This window comes from Nuphar pumila, chromosome 9 (assembly GCF_984573655.1).
Source record: "Nuphar pumila chromosome 9, dmNupPumi1.hap1.1, whole genome shotgun sequence".
In the NCBI taxonomy this organism is placed as follows: Eukaryota; Viridiplantae; Streptophyta; class Magnoliopsida; order Nymphaeales; family Nymphaeaceae; genus Nuphar; species Nuphar pumila.
The window spans coordinates 116,082,824-116,100,404 of NC_143257.1; the positions used below are offsets into that span (position 1 = coordinate 116,082,824).

Below are 17,581 nucleotides of genomic sequence, written 5' to 3' on the forward strand. Positions count from 1 at the left end.
TTTCCCCCCTTATAATAGGTATTGTTCATCAAGAACAACTTTTGCATTTCTTATTTTTATCTTTTTATCTTTTTCTTATTTTTTGTCTTTCTTTTGGTTGAGCATGGGCTCTATGGTCATTTGACCATAGAGTCGTTAGGGGCATACCGTTGGGAGCTCGCAACAACTCTTTTTGGGGGCTTCCCAATGATCTCTCTTATGTATATAAATAGGGGTGTTTGTCCCCTTTATTTATTTTGCTTAAGCATATTTCAATAAAAGATATTTTTTTTACATTCTTGTTGTAGCTTGTGTTGGCTTTTGTATTGTCCCTAGTGGACTTGTGCATCTGCATTGTGTTTATTATCTTGTACGCCCTTAGCGGCTCTTGTTTTGTGTTTCGGCATATTTCATTACATGGTATCAGAGCGAAAGGACCTTGAAGCAAGTTGTTTGTGGTGATCAAGGGACTGTGTGCTCTTAAAGCTTGTGGTGGACGTGCGTTTACCACCCTCTTCTTTATCTATCTTTTTTCATCTTCATTATAGAAAAAGATGCCAAGATCAACCTCTCTTTCGAGCTAAGTGACTCTCACTATATGATGCGGGCCGCCGCCATCGAAAATAAGCTCAAGGAATTTTTTTTTGGGTTATGTGATGAAGACGATTCTCGAACCACAATTAAAGGTTACCTAGCTTGGAGGTCTAGAAAAAGCTCTTGAAGGAGATGCCCGTACCAAAGCCATTTTTTATCATCAAAACAAGGTAGAAGATTAGGAAAATAACCATAAAAAAATTCTTGCATGGTTTATGAATAATGTTGACATTAAAATATGTGCCAACATTGCGAAATTTCGTAAAACTAATGATGCTTGGTTCTTTATGAAGGGTATGTATACTCCAAAAGATCTTGCAAGACGATTTATTTAGTGCATATGAGATGAGTTGGCACTTTTAGAGCATAAGTGGGTTGTCATTGAAGATTTAGAACTTAGGTATCAACAAATGGAAAGAGAACAATTTTTTCAAATTTTGTATGGTTTTCGCCTCGAATACGAACAAGTTAGATCTTCTCTTCTACATAGATCTACATCACTTCTCCTAGAAGATACGGTTGCTGAAATATGCCAAAAAGAAACTCGTCTTGGTATGATTAAAGGAGGAGATGAAGTGTTAGCAGTGTCTAAGCCCGACAACCACGTGAAGACCTACAAGCCTCCATTCTTTGGGAGGCAAAATAACTATAGTGAAAATAATAACTATAATGGTGAGAGAAAAGTTATTTGTCACCTATTGTAATGAGTTGGGACACATCAAACCCACTTGTCCTATGCTCAATGCTATGTCACAGGGACTCTTCAACTAGGTGCCGCATTCGCACCCGCACCCGATGCAGTCAACCTGACCTTGGGTGCAGTCAATGCATCCAGGGTCATTTATGTCTAACTTTTGGACTATATATATATATATATATATAATTTTTTATATTTTTTGCCGCACCCCCGCACCCAAGTTTTTTGAAAGTGCCACACCCTTGCACCTGCACCCGCACCCATGTGACATAGTCTCAATGGTACTTTCAAGTACAAGGTGACTTCCGTTGAAGAATTTTCTTTTAAGAAGGAAGAAGAAAAAAATAGAGGTAATCTTAAAGATATCATTGGTCAAATTAGTCAAATAACCATGGCACTTCAACAAATTCCCAAGACATCATCCTCCACATCGGGTGCTGCCATTGCCTGTTCTTCCTCTCCTGGTACGTATTCTTGGATTCCTGATTCCAGAGGTTCTTTTCATATGACCCCACATGAGAATGCCTTATTTGATATATACACCAATTCAAACTTGTCTTATGTCTCTATCGCTGATGGAACCACTTTAAAAATAAAATGTATTAGAACATTAGATTCTAAAGATTTTCAAAAATTTCTTGTTCTCAAGGAGTTGTTCCTAAGTTAAATTTAAATATTTTTTCAGTTTTCCAATTTTTTGATCATGTATGCGAAATCTCCTTTTCATCTAAGGGTTGCTTTGTGCCGGATCTTCGGTCCAGAAAGTGGATTGGGCAAAGCCATAGGAGCGGAGATCTCTATTTCATGGATTCCTTGTCCCTTCCTTTGAAATCCTTTTGCAATTATGTCTAAGATAAAAATGTTGAATCTTGGCATAAAAGACTTGGACATCCAAGCTATACAAAGATATATATTTTTCCTTTTGGGAAAATTTTTTGTAATGAAAAATATATTATTTGCAAAGATTGCATTGGAAAAAAGAAATCTATTCTGTTTCCCAAAAGAACTTTTATTTTCAAAAGACCTTTTGAGTTAGTGCATTCGGATGTATGGGCCCTTCTCCGGTCATAACAAAAGGTAGTTAGTCATATTATGTTACTTTTGTTGATAACTTTACTAAATATGTATGAGTCTGCTTCTTCAATCTTAAATTAAAAGTTTTTTATTTCTTTAAAGAATTTCATATAAAAATCAAAAATCAATTTCAAAGCAACATTTTCATACTTAGATCTGAATTAGGTAGAGAATATCTATCAAATGAATTTCAAAATTATTTAAAACAAAATTGTATTTGGCATAAAAAATCTTGCCCAAGAACTCTTCAACAAAATGGGCTAGCGGAAAGAAAACATAGACATATTGTGGAAACCGCTAGAACCCTATTAATTTCAAAAAATATTTTCAAATTTTTTTGGGCCGAGGTCATTCTAACTTCAATTTATTTGATAAATATAATCCCCTCATCCTCTTTGAAAAATGTTTCTCCATAAGAGAAACTATTTGAAATAATATCTGATTTCAGATTTTTTGTTGTGATTGTTTTGTGCTTTTCACAAAAGAGATAAATTATCCCTAAAAGCCATTGAATGCGTATTTATTGGATATGGAGAAAATAAAAAGGATATTGATCTTTTGATTTCAAAAATTACAAACTTTATGTTTCTAAGGATGTGAATTTCTTAGAAAATGAAAATGGATTTAATAAAGATGATAGAAAAGAAATAGACTATATGTTTTTGTTTGATCTTTCTCCAAGAAAAGATGAGTATACCTATGATAGTTCTTTAAATAATAATGAAGCCATGGATGATAATGATAATGATCATGAATGCCCTAATGATGCGAATGTTGAGTCATCACCAAGTAGTGATGACATTGTTGATAACTCTACTAAAAGTATACAAGTGTATACCTGACATGAGCAAAGAAACCTGCCTAGTACATTAGAAAAATTCTCCCATGATTCTCCTATTGAAGAAACCCTACTTGGAAGATCTAGCGGGGTGTCTGTTCCACCAAATAAGTTTGTATCTTATAATTCTTTGTCTCCAAACTATAGAGCTTGCTTGATAGCGCTACATTCTTACCGTGAACCATCTCGTTACAATGAGCCAAACATTTTCCTCGTTGGATTGAAGCTATGAATATAGAACTAAATGCCCTTAGGAAAGGCAAAACTTGAGAAGTAGTTCCATTATCATTAGAAAAGAAAACCATTGAGTGCAAATGGGTTTATAAAGTTAAAACCAAAAGTAATCGAACTTTAGAAAGATATAAAGCTAGGTTAGTGGCTAAAGGATATTCTCAGGAATGTGAAATTGATTATAAGGAAACCTTTACACCCGTAGCTAGGATGATTAGTGTCAAGACTCTAATAACGGTTGCCTCTACTAAAACATGACCTATATATCAATTAAATGTTAAAAATGCATTTCTCAATGGAGAATTAAATGAAAAAGTTTATATGGATTCTCCGTCAGGATTTGATGTCGAAAAAGGAAAAACTCTTAGACTTAAAAAGGCATTGTATGGTCTTAAACATGCATGGCTCATTTGGGTTTTCATTCTTGTTGTACTGACACCTTTTTTTTTTGTCAAAAATACATGTACCAATATTGTTATTCTTCTACTATATGTAGATGACTTGATTATTACTGGGAATGACAAACAAAAAGTTAGCGATGTTAAAAATGTTTTGAAAGAAAATATTGATATGTTTGATTTGGGTTTCTTAAGATATTTTTTTGGCATTGAAGTGACTTACTCTCCTAGAGGGTACATTCTTTTTCAAATGAAAGTGGCTACAGATATTTGTGCTAAATGTGACATTTCAGATGATAAGAAAGTGAAGATTCTTGAAGTGGTGAATGCTAAGTTAAGGCTTGAAGATATGACACTTCTTGAAGATCCCATGCCTTCTAAACAACTAATTGGGTCACTCACTTATCTGTCTATTACCAGATCAGATATAACTCATGCAGTTCATTCTACTAGTCAATTTTAGCATGCTCCAACTACCGTACACATGAATGATGTATTAAAGATTATTAGATATATTAAGAATACCATAACTAAAAGGCTCTTCTTATCCTCTTCTTCATCTTTAGATTTACTTGCTTATACTGATGCAAATTGGGGAGAAAATCCCAATGATAGAATATCAACTACTGGTTTTTATGTATTTTTAGGAGATTCGTTAATTATTTGGAGATGCAAGAAGTAGCAGAAGGTCTCGTTATCATCTATTGAAGCTGAGTATAGGGCCATGACAATGACAAATATGGGGCTTGTATTAGTTAAGAAACCTTTTCAGAGATATGGGGTTTGTCATCTCCAAACCTTCAAAGATGTGTTGCGATAATAAAAGTGCAATTTACATTTCCAGCAACCACACATTCCATGAGTGCATCAAACACATTGAGATGGACTATCATTCTGTCCGTGATGAATTCTTGAGAAGAACTATTGAGTTGCGGTATGTCACATCAGAATTTCAGCTTGTAGACTTCTTTACTAAAGCTTTTGCTGCTCCTCGTTTTTTGTTTCTTCTCAACAAACTTTTGGCGTTTACACTATAACTTTGAAGAGGGTGTTAAAATAGCATGTATATATATGTATATATATAAGATTATAATCTGTTTTGGAGGTTAAGGGTATTTTGGTCTTTTCCCTTTATAATAGGTACTGTCAATTAGGAACAATTTTTACATTTCTTATTTTTCTTATTTTTTGTCTTTCTTTTGGTTGAGCATGGGCTCTATGGTCATTTGACCATAGAGTCTATGGGAGCTCCCAACGACTCTTTTGGGAGCTTCCCAATGGCCTTTGTGTATTATAAATAAGGGTGTTTGTCCTCTTTATTTGTTAATGCTTTTGCTTAAAGCATATTTCAATAAAAAGATATTTTTCTTGGAGTTTGAAGACTTTCCTAATCTTATATTCTTCTTTCCTTCATGCGTGGACATGGAATGTGATGATGTTGATTCAAAACTTTACAATTTTCAAAAGTTGCATAGGGTTGTATTGCCTTGTCAGCACTATCTGAGAGAGAGAGACCTTAGGGTGCGTTTGACAATGAAGGAGTATCCGTGATAAATACAATCTGGAAGAGAGAGAGAGAGAGAGAGAGAGAGAGAGAGAGAGAGAGAGAGAGAGAGAGAGTTTGAACACCCTTAGGGTGCGTTTGACAATGAAGGAGTGTCCGTGATAAACACAATGACGATAACTTATCTTGGATGAAGTTTTTACCTGATAAAATGTCTCTAGAGAATATTTTTCGTGTTTGAATTGGTAGGAGGAAAAATTTATTTTGTGTTTGATTATTTGGATACAAAACAATGTTGTATGGGGGTTTAGATAACCATTCGATGAATTCAGTCACCTAAATAATAATCTATAATTATCATCACCTCAATCAAAACAATACATTCATCAACAAATCCTCTGGACATCATGAACTTCACTATATAGCTCATATAAACAAAATTCAAAGGATACCTGCATCGATATAGTGACACTACAAGCTTGATAGTTGGAATAGGATATCAGGCATCAATAAATGGACAAAGCAAATCATGAGCGAGGAGAATTACATTAGGACTAATGTATCTGGATGATTTCAGCATGTCCATGAAGATATGGAACTTATCTGGCATAAGGTGGGCATTGATTAAGAGAGTGAATTGGAATTTGGGGAGCAACCACATTTGACCATGGTAGTCAGTATTGAACGGGTGTCATGAACAAGACCTTTCAAGCAAAAAGATTGAATAATGGTGTTGTAGGAAGAAAAAGATGGTTGATAATACTGAGAGACATTTCATCGAACAGGTGGGAGGCGTGGTGGTGGTGATGGGCGGGAACAGAACAACAACCCTTGGAGGAGGAGCTGGGCTTGTTAGAACTTCTTACACTGGCAAAGAGCGAATCAATGAGATCACCGTGGCATCCTTGATGAACCCACAATGCATGCTTGAGAGAGAGAGAGAGAGAGAGAGAGAGAGAGAGAGACCATTGCAGCAATGAGCTTGCAATGTCCTAGTCGATTGGTAAAAACTTTTTATGGTCAATCGGACCCCCGGGGGTCTGACTATTTTTTCCTCCATTTTCATGGATATTTTTTCTAAATTTTTTCGTAAAAAGTTTTTCCATGTCTGATGCCAATGGGTGTCATATGTGAGGACCATGCTGTTTTGAGGATAAAATCTCCCCAACGACTATCTTTTCTATGTTTGAAACGAGCCCTTAGAAAGCCGCAATAGACACACGTGAACCATTGATCTCCCAGGCGAAGTGAAAAGACAAAAGTCTTTAGCAGCAGTCTTGACTGCTGTTAAAACATGTTTTTGTGCAAAATCGACATGCGATGTCCATCCATTATGGTTCGACGATAAGGGCGATATATATATATATATATATATATATATATATATCACGCATGCACACACACATATCTATCTTTGTGTGTGCATATGCCACTACTGTTCATACATGGGCACCTTTCACTGGCAATGGGAACTTGGTTGTGTTTTCAACATTTTTCAAGCATATGAATGCAATAGTACTTAGCATTCTCAAGTACTTGCATTCAGTTTGATGTTATGACAGCCTTAAAAAAAATTCTTTTAATGATTGAGACTGACACAGTAGTACAAAAGATCCGCCACTACGTAATGATGCTGAGAAAAGATTCCATGACCATCATGGAATATCTAAACAAGATGAAGACTATCACAGACCAACTTGCAGTTATAGGATGTGTGGTGAGTGACAATGATATGGTGCAACAAACTCTGAGTGGATTGGGATCCGACTATAATATGATCGTCACTTCACTATTGTGTCTACCTGCCCTTCCTACTTTTGATGAGTTGCGAGCTAAATTAATTTAGTATGAAATGACTCTGAAGGGATTTTTTAAAGAAACTCTTGCTCATACAAATTCCCAAGAAGTTTTTGCCACAGAGGTGACTTATGGTCGAGGACGAAGGCAAGGGGGACGAGGGCGGAATCGACACAGAGGACGTGAATTGCTTCCCACTCCAAATATGTTGACTTATGCTCAGAGACAAAGATCTATTCCCACTTGCTTTCTTTGTAACAAAAGGGGGCATATTGACACAATCCTGAAAATAAAGGAAAGACTCCACAGACAGAACAAAAAAGAAAGTCCAACAATATAAGAGACAATGGAGAGATTAGAGATTTGTTGATATCTGCCTTGTCAGAATTGAAATTAAAGCAGAATGATCAAGGCACCTGGTTCATTGACTCAGGGCAGCTACTCACGTGACTGACGATGCAGGTAAACTTTCTAAACCTATTTCTTATTTTGGCAAAAGTAAAATTGTCACTGGAGATGGATCCTACCATCCTGTTTCCCATGTTGGAAAATCTGTCATTCCCATGTCACATTCTACTCTTGAACTTTCTGATGTCCTTCATGCTCCCAATATCTAGAAAAATATTGTCTCTATTTCTAAACTTGTTGATGATAATCATGCTTCAGTCGAATTCACTCCCTTCTCTATGCAGGTCAAGGACCTTCGCACGAGGGAAACATTCGTTGAAGGAAAGAGACGAGGCAATATGTATGTCTTTGAAAAAACTCCATGTGATCCTGTCTGCCCTACTCATTTGGATTCGAAGTCTTCATTAGAGTCGTGTTCCTTCTCTTCAGCAAATGTTTTTAGTATTTCTGAATATAATAAGCCTTTCTTATGGCACAATCGATTAGGACATTGTGGGAGTCATTTTATTGAGAAACTTGTTTCTAATAATCTCATTTCAAAAGAAAGTCTCAATGTGGATGAGAAAAGCCAAAAGTGTTTCAATTGTTTTTTATGCAAAAGTCATGTATTGCCTTTTCATTCTATTAATAAGAGAGCTTGGAAGCCTTTTGAGGTAATATGTTCTGATGTATGGGGACCTGCCTCAGTTGTCTCTGGATCTGGGAGCAGATACTACCTAATCTTTGTTGATAGCTATTCTCGATACACCTGGATATACTTCATAAAAAGTAAATCGGAAGTTTTTCTTTTGTTTCAAAACTTTCTTTCCTTAGTAAGAAATCAATTCTCTGAGTCCATCCAATTCTTCCAATGTGATGGAGGTGAGGAGTTCTCATCTAGTGACTTTATTTCTTTTCTTCAAAATAATGGGATAGGAAAAAGAGTGTTCTGCCCTCACACCCCTCAACAAAATGGGATTGCTGAGCGAAAACACAGACGTATCGTTGAAAGTGCCATGAGTATGCTCCATGATAGCAACCTTCACATTAATCTGTGGACAGAAGCTTTTCATTCTGCCGTATATGTGATAAATAGATTGCCTATGGTTCTGAAAAATAAGTCTCCTTATTACTGTCTTTTTAGAGCTCATCCTAGTTATCATGATTTGCGTGCCTTCGGATGTGTTTGTTATGTGCACATTGATCGGTCCCTGAGAAACAAGTTTCAAGGCAAGGCTCAGAAGTGTAGATTTGTGGAATATGCAGATGACTACAAATGATATAGGTGTTATGATTCCGCCAACAGATGTATCAGAATCTCAAGAAATGTTATCTTTGATGAACAAAATTTTGATCACAAAGCTGAAACAATGGCTATGTCCCCTATCACCACCGAAGTTTATTACCCTTGGCTGAATTCAGAACTTTTTGCTAGTTCCAATGAAATTTGTTCTCTAGGTTGTGGGCGACAGGAAGAAGAAATGCCTGAGACCAAGGTTGTTAAATGCGATGAGGCGAAGCGAGGCGTTGAGCCTGCCTGAGGCGTACGCCTCTCACAACTGGTATGGAAGTGAAGCGGTGGGAGGGGAGGCAGGGAGCGGCGGAGGAGCAGTTGGCCGGCACGTGACGGTGGATCCACCGGCACTTGGGGTTAGCACAGCCGACGAATCAGGCGGAGGAGGAAGACTTGGGGATGAAGGAGGGGATTCTGGAGGTTGATGAGGGGCAATTTGCGCATCACAGCACGCCTCAGTACCTTGAGCGTGCGCCTCGCCTCTGAGGCGTACACCTCTCACAACACTGCCTGAGACTATTGGCACATCAGGATCACAGAATGGGGGAAAAATACCATCTGTACCGGGCAGATACAAGGGTATTTGCTATACTAGACAGAGAACGACAACGCTAGACCTTTCAAATCACACCTCAGCAGCTGCACCTACTTCCTCTCATATTCTTGAGGTCAGAAGATCCAATCGCATGCGACATCCTATCGATAGGTGGGTCAACTATAACAATTTCTCCTTGGATTTTCAGTTCTTTTTAACTGCCCTAAATAAGGAGGATGAACCTATTATGTACTATCAGGTAGCCACTTCTACCAAATGGGTAGAAGCCATGAATGATGAAATGCAAGCCTTACATGAATGTGGAACCTGAGAAATCGTTCCCAGACCACCTGACACAAATGTTGTCGAATGCAAATGGGTCTACAAAATAAAGTATAAACCAGATGGAATCATTGAACGATACAAGGCAAGACTGGTGGCAAAAGGGTTCACTCAAGAAGCAGGGCAAGACTATGATGAGACCTTCAGCCCTGTGGTGCGAATGGGAACAATTTGAATTATTCTTTCCTTGGCTGTTGAACATGGATGGAAGCTGAGTCATCTTGATGTAAAAAATGCATTCTTGCATGGGGATTTGAAGGAGGAAGTCTACATGGAACAACCCCTGGATATCAAGAGCAAATTTGTAAAACACATGTGTGCAGGCTAAAAAGAGCTATCTATGGCTTAAAACAAGCCTCTCGTTCTTGGTTTGACAGCTTCTCCCTTGAGATTCAAAAGCATGGATTTTCACGCTCTCTACTGGATCACTCATTATTCATTTTTAAAAGTCAGAATGTGATCACTCTATTATTAATTTATGTTGATGATATTGTTATCACAGGAAACTCTGAAGATCACATCAAAGAAGTGAAAAACCTATTAGGTCAGAGGTTCAAAATGAAAGATCTCAGGGCCTTGCGCTATTTTCTTGGTATAGAAGTCGATAGCCAGGCTCATGGCTTGACTTTCACTCAGCACAAGTATACGATAGATGTTCTCAGCAAGGCAGATATGAAAGACTGTAAACCTTTAGCAACTCCAAGTGTGCTTCACCAAAAATTAAGTACTCATGATGGAGACCTATGTGAGGACCCCACTAGGTACCGCAGTCTAATAGGGATGTTGCAGTATCTCACTTTTACTCGACTTGATATTGTTTATTCAGTCAATCAAGTGTCTCAATTTATGCATGCACCACGTACTGGACACATGGAGGCGGTTAAGAGGATACTCAGATATCTAAAAAGGACCATTGGAGATGGATTGATATATTCTTCACAGTCGTCTGGTAAGTACGTGCGTGAACTTACTTTATATTGTGATGCAGACTAGGCAGGAGATCCTGATGAACGAAGGTCTACGTCAGGATATTGTGTCTTTATTGGAAGAAACTTAGTCTCTTGGAGTAGTCGAAAACAAAAGGCTGTTGCTAGATCAAGCACTGAAGCTGAGTATAGATTCATGGCTGCCGCTACTGCCGAAGTCACATGGGTCAGGCATTTACTAACTGAAGTGGGAGAAACGATCTCTCTGTCTACCTTGCTGTGTGACAATCAAAGTGCTCTCAATATGTCATTCAATCCAGTACATCAGAGTCGCGCTAAGCATATTGAGATCGACCAACATTTTGTGAGACAAAAAAAGAGATCGAGCCTGAATTTGTTAATACTGAAAGACAAGTTGCAGACATTTTTACAAAGGGCTTGACAAAAGATCTCTTTTGGATTCTTAAAGGCAAGTTGTTCATGGTTCAAAACCATGATCAACTTGAGGGGAGGTGAAAAAGTTGTATCATATACCCGACCCGGGTCCATATGGGTTCTAGTGTACATTGTATTCTGGGTCTGGATATTATACCAAACCCGGATCCATTCTATATACCAAAACATATAAATATGTCTTTAGGTCACGATTTCATTGATTGAAATCGTGCAGCCGCAGCCCCTCTTCTTCTCTCTTTCTCTCAATACAGGTTCTACAGAGGATTCTAATAGGAAATACATGGAGTTTGTGTGGCTGGTGAATGGTCTATATGTGTATGTTCAATGTTAATTTTTGCAATGTCTCTCTGCCTGTCATGTGTATGGCGTGTCAGAGAAAAGAAAAAAAACATTGTTGTTGAGAGCTACGTGGTTGCTACATGCTTTTTTCTTCTTTGTTTCCCCCCAAAAGTGAACTGTTTGCTTTTAGATGTAAGTTCCCTTATATCAATCATCTAAAAGTAATTTGAATAACTGTTAAAAAAAACATTGTCACAACCTGTTTTTCTTTTAAAGATTGTCTGCCATCAGTTCTGATGCTGTTGGAAGATTTTATGCAGGTTCTAAGCTTGGAAAGATTTGAGCACCTTGGCTTCCTCCTCCACTTTGGGGAGAATGGATCATCACTGAGCCAAGCTGCACCCTTCTTTGCGAATTCGGATTGTGACGTGCTTGCTGCTCCTGTTCCTGCTGCACAAGTTCATGAATGGATCCTACAGAGTATATATGAATCTTTTGAGCACCCTGCTGGGAAGCTTTCAATAAAAGAAAATGGCCCATTGAATGCCACTGATTCAGATGTTACTATGACCGATGTTTCAATAAATCATGCTAAGAGCAATCAGAATTCACTTTTAGTTGGAGTCTCCATGAATAACACCTCTTCATATTTGAGAGGCCAGACATTCATAGAGGGTATCTCTAAAGCTTCAGTTGTAAAAAAATCATATGACATTAAAGGATGCTCGGTTAAGGTATGCTGCCACATTTTCATTTGCGTTTATTGGCTCCTTTTTTTCTGGTTAGTTTGACTGTGGCAGACAGGTTCCCAGATGCATATATCTATGTATGAATGCATATTCCACCACCTTTTCTTCTTGTATTGCATCTGGCATGATCGTCTGATCAATTTCAAGATCCACAACCTCTAGACTTTTCCTTGACATTTCTTAGGAATTTTTGGCACGGCAATTTGATTGATAAAATATCTTTTTGTATATAGAGAGAGTTGATCCAGCTTGGCAGACTTAGGATAAGGAACAATGTTTTGAATAGTGCAAATAATGTAGCAGTATTAAAATGTTTTCTTTGGATATAAGTGTAATGAGAGCACCAATATAATACAAAATGGGTTCGACGAAGGGCTACAAGAGAGTACAAATACAAATAGGGCCACTTATGGGCCAAGAACAATCTTCACAATGAAGAACAACTCACAATAGAACACAAAGTTAAAAAATATAACTTGTATTAATTCTTAAAATATCCTTAGAAAGCATAGTAGAAGCAATGGGGGAGAACCCCCTTATATAGACAAGACAGAACACAAAGGGGCTGGTCCAACCCAATGGCTAGAAATCCAGTCCAACGCAGGGTTACCGGAAATGCTATAGGACTCAGGGAAGCGTGCTTCCCCGAAATACGTCGCTTCCGAAATGTGCGAGAAGCTACACTTTTAAATGGGAAGCATGCTTCCCATTTCGCTTCTCACTCTCTTCCCAATATCAGGAATTGTTCTTTTTTTTTGAGAGGCTTGGAGCCTTTAACAAATTTTTTTTTTGCCGAATATTGGAAAAACTTGATTCCTATTCGCTTCCCACTCGAAGCCTAGGTCGCTTCCCTCTTCGTTTCGTCTTCTTTTTCGGTTTGCTTCCTAGGTTGCTTCCGGTTTGCTTTCCTTTTCGCTTACGAGATGATTCCTGGTTTGCTTCTAAGTTGTCTCACGCTTTTCGTTTCCTAAAATTTTAGAAGTGTCTTGCTTCCCGCTTCCGATTTCGGAATCGCTTCCTGCTCCCGCTTCCAGTTTACATATATATAGAGAAATATCATTAGACTAAAGACGTTTCTTTTCTTCGGATCTTACAGATTCCTCGTCATAATTATTTGCTTGTCTGATATAATTCTTAAATGGAATGCACCTTTTGTTGAATGCCTCATGGAGTTGACATTGTTGTAATCGATGATCAACTTCATATTCTGTTTTATCTGAACAATTTTCTGTATACTGGTGAAATAATGTTTTCATTTATTAAGAGACTAACATAATGGTTATCATTTTCCTATGTACAAAAAGATCAATCACAAGGTAGAAATGAAGGTACCAAAGAACTGGAAACAACTTCAAAGTTAACATTTCCCAAGGACATCCGAATGCAAATTTAGCTTGTGAAGCCCATGAAAGGTCAGCCTTCAAGCTACTTAGTCAATATGAACAATTGAACATCTTGCTCAAGCCAAAAGAGGCACACACTTCATTGGTACTCTTTGAATATGTCTTCACAGCTGGCTAGGCCACGTGTATTGTAATATAAGATTTTACCCTAATGTACCACTTTTTTTGTTATTTGCAAAAGTCAGCCTGAGTTTTCGGAATTGGCAGTATGAGATGATGAAGTGATGTTTGGGTTAAGCCTAAACCACTGTATGTCTACTCAAATCTTTCACTATGGGGAAGCCACCCTCTATTCCCAAGCCAGCTATCACTGCTTACCTTTATTTAATTTCCTTGATTACAATGAGTCTGTGTGTATGTGCTTAGATTCAGTGCTTTGTTTGCAAGATGTAAGATCATTGTGCAGAAAGAACAATAAGAATTGAGGCTGTTCTCCTTAACCATGCTGAGTAGAACAATCTCACTCACACAGCTTTAACTTCTGTTTTTTAACGGTTTTCCATCTGGAACCAGCTGGTTGAATCTTATTCTGGGAACTACTGAACTTTCAAATGTTTGTACTAGAAGGTTCTATCTAGGCTTTGAATAAGTTTAGCAGTCACCCGGGTCTGAACTGGACCCCACCCTCAATGCTGGATATCCTGGTCAGATTCAGAACATACATGACTGGGCTTTGTTGGATCTGAGTGTGGAACCAGGTAAGCAAGAATTGTACGATCCAGGTTGGAGTCAGTCTAACCTGACTGATTTTACCTTTTCCGCATGATAACAATAGTATTTGTCTGTTTTATCTGAATCGAGTATCAAAGGCACCCAAACCCAACTGATTTTACCTTATTCAAAAAATAATCATATTAGTTCTTTTTGTCAAATCCAGTATCAAGGTAAACATATAGTATCTGGATCTGGGAATGTGATATCCAAGTTGAATCCATATACAAGATTGAACCCAATTCACAAAAGTCAGATGCAGTATTGGGTCAAGCGTGACCAGTTCCATGGCCAACTGTTTGCATCCCTAAATAAGTTAGAGGCGTCCTGTATTTGTCATTGAATGTCTAAAAAAAAGAATACATGAAAACTATATATATATATATATATATATATATTAACAATATGTATTAAAAAAAATATTCTCAAGAAATCAAGACATAATGGTGCAAAGGACCTATAAATCTAAACTATCTATATTAAAAAATATCATTTCAAAAGTTGCTCTTTGACAAAATGACATTTTTTGAAGCCAAAGAAAAGAGAATATATTAAAAAAGGAAAAGCATATACATCCATCTCAAAGGAGAAGCTTGCCTCTGAAAGGAGGAAGCAAGACATGCAACTAAGCACTACCAAAACGAATGTCATAACTTCATTTAGAATTTGCATTAAGCATCTCAACTTCCTTCCTTCAAGGCCTTCGTCTTCTTATACATTCAAGGACTAGCTTTATCAGTGGGAATTAGGGATGGCAGTGGGGCGGGGCGGGGCGGGGGACAAGGTCTCCACCCCCGCCCCGCCTCAAGATTTTATCCTCCGCCTCCATCCCCGGCCGGGATGGATTTTATCCTCCACCCCCGCCTTCATCCCCGTTTCTTGTCCTCCATCCCCGGTTCAAACGGGGATGAGGCGGGGATCGTGGCGGGGACGGGGCGGGGAAAAGTGCACGTCCATCCCCGCCTCCATCCCCGGACGGGGATGGATTTTAACCTTCGTCCCCGCCTCCATCCCCGTTTCATACCCTTCATCCTCGGTCCAAACAGGGCGAGGCGGGGCGGGGGCCCGCTTTCCCCCGGTCCACTGCCATCCCTAGTGGAAATGATGTTTGCTTGAGAGTAGTCTTCGTAGAAGAGCAAGTAGGCTTCTGTGCTTTTTTAGTTGGTGGAACAACACTGCAAAAAAAGAGGAACTAATGTGCACTTACCCTCATAAAAAAGAGTTGAAGAGTGTGCCAACATTATTTTTCTGTGCTTTTTTAGTTGGTGGAACAACACTGAAAAAATTCACGCATTACCTCCAGTTACTCAAGAGGAACTAATGCACTCTTACTCTCATAAAAAGAGAGTTGAAGAGCGTGTTAACATCATTAGGTTTTGCATCAACAAGACACAGTGGGAATACCCTCAATCTCAAGGGAAATGGTGGGGTCTGTGGCATAAGAGATTTCTAAATGGGTTTCAACCTGGCTAGAGATGGATTCATGAATTGGAGTGGAAGTTTTTGAATGACTGATTTCATTAATCTGGGTGGAAAACTAGGTCTGTGGTAGGCCCAGACTGTATTTCATACCAGGCATGCTTTAGAGCTCTTACAGCATCTATTTGGCAACCATCTATCTACAACTGCATTGCCCTGTTAGTCCATGAACCTGTACTTCCAGTTCCATTCTGTTTGATATTCTTTTTCCCTTTAATTTAATTGAGGCATTTTCCTGGGTAAAAATTATAGTTTCTGCCTATGATCACTGAACTTAGTGGTTCCAACAATTGAATTTGTCTCACTGCAGGTTTTAAATTGTCATGACGCTGTCATTTACATATTGGCACCATTGAGATATGCCATTGTTAATGGTTGTTCTGATGCTACTGTCGTTCTTGGAGCCATTGGTAAGGTATGTTTGAGAAAAGCATGTTTCCTTTTTTATTTTTGGTTCTTTTTTTTTCCAGCACTCTACCTGTTACGAGTTGACATGGTTAGGGGACTTAGCTATCCTTTAAGACTGTTGTTATTTTCTTAGATTTGATAGCATTAGCTATCCTTTAAGACTGTTGTTATTTTCTTAGATTTGATAGCATACTTGGGGATTTTTAGTGATTTGATTGAGGAGTATATAAGTGCAATTCTCATGACTTGTTCCAACTGGCCTTACCACCTGACATTTCTGTAATTCCTTCAAAGGGCGCCAAATGGATGCCTATGGAGGTTAGCTAGAGGTGAAATTGGGGATATTTAGAATTCAGAGAGAGCGTATGTTGGCTGAGATTTTGGAAATTGCAAACAGTTAACTAAGAAACTTAGATACTTTCACGTCAGTTGAAAATTCAGTTGGTAGGGATCACTCACCATCTCATTTCTGCCACTAACTACTCCAGTATGTCCCTTTGATGTCGTGTATATTTCTTCTTGGAATCCTGCTTACACAGAGATGGTGTGGCTGGTGAATGTTATCAGGATGCATCATACATCTCAGACCCTTATTCCTTGTTACCTCTTCAGTGTACTAACAATGACCCCTCTGTTATTAGACGAGTTGGAGTCTGAAGGCGCATGACATTCTGCACATTTGTGATTTATGGCCTATCTAGGTGTGGGGTCTTGTTGAACAAGATCAACTACTTTGTTGCTCTGAAATTGCAGAAACTCCTTTATTGGCATTGGAAACCAGTGTCATGGTGTGCTTGATTGAGGCTGCTTGATGGTTTAGTAGACATGGAACACAACCTCAATCTATCCTTGTAGTCATGTTATCCTTCTAGATACACTCCTATCCTACATGTCTTTTCTAAAGTTACAATGACATGCATATGGTGTGAAATAAATATTAACAGCTGTGCCTGGATCTTTCCTATAGACACCTCAGGATTTCTGGAATAGCTTCAAAGTGGTTCATGTGATTGATTTTGATATATCTCAGTAGTATTGTTGACCCTGTTCTGCCTACCATAGAAAAATATGTTCTTATTTCTCTCAGATGATTGCACGATCGTCTGCAAGCAATACACATGTCATTACTGTTTCGGTACTCTTGGATTCAGCAGTCTGATGGTTTAGACATGGGATGCAGCCCTATCTTGGTAATGGTCTTACCGACCCTTCTAAATGCATTTCTGCCTACATCTTTTCTAAACTTAAAGGAGTGACATGTCTGAAGCAAAATATTAGTGTAGCTGCCATGTGATCTTTCTTGTTTGAAGGGAGTAGGTTCTGATACCTACTTGAAACCATTCTATAGGAGGTAGAGTATGAAGCTGCTGATCAGCTATAGTTCTGTAACTACAGCTTCTTACTTTTACCTATGTCACAATGTTACAGGTACATATATGTACGTGACTCACTTACGCAACATGAATTCAAGAAATTCAAAAGTAAGACTGTGACACACAT

At 38.3% G+C, this 17,581-nt stretch overlaps 1 protein-coding gene across 1 annotated transcript in view; it reads left to right on the forward strand.

Moving 5' to 3' along the window:
* The window catches only part of LOC149828982 (uncharacterized), a 59,421-nt gene that overhangs the window by 19,443 nt on the left and 22,397 nt on the right, over positions 1-17,581 (forward strand). The window contains exons 3-4 of the mRNA XM_090017845.1: positions 11,652-12,065; positions 15,984-16,088. Of these exons, the coding sequence (XP_089873971.1) occupies positions 11,652-12,065; positions 15,984-16,088 (519 nt within the window). The remainder of the gene's footprint in view (positions 1-11,651; positions 12,066-15,983; positions 16,089-17,581) is intronic.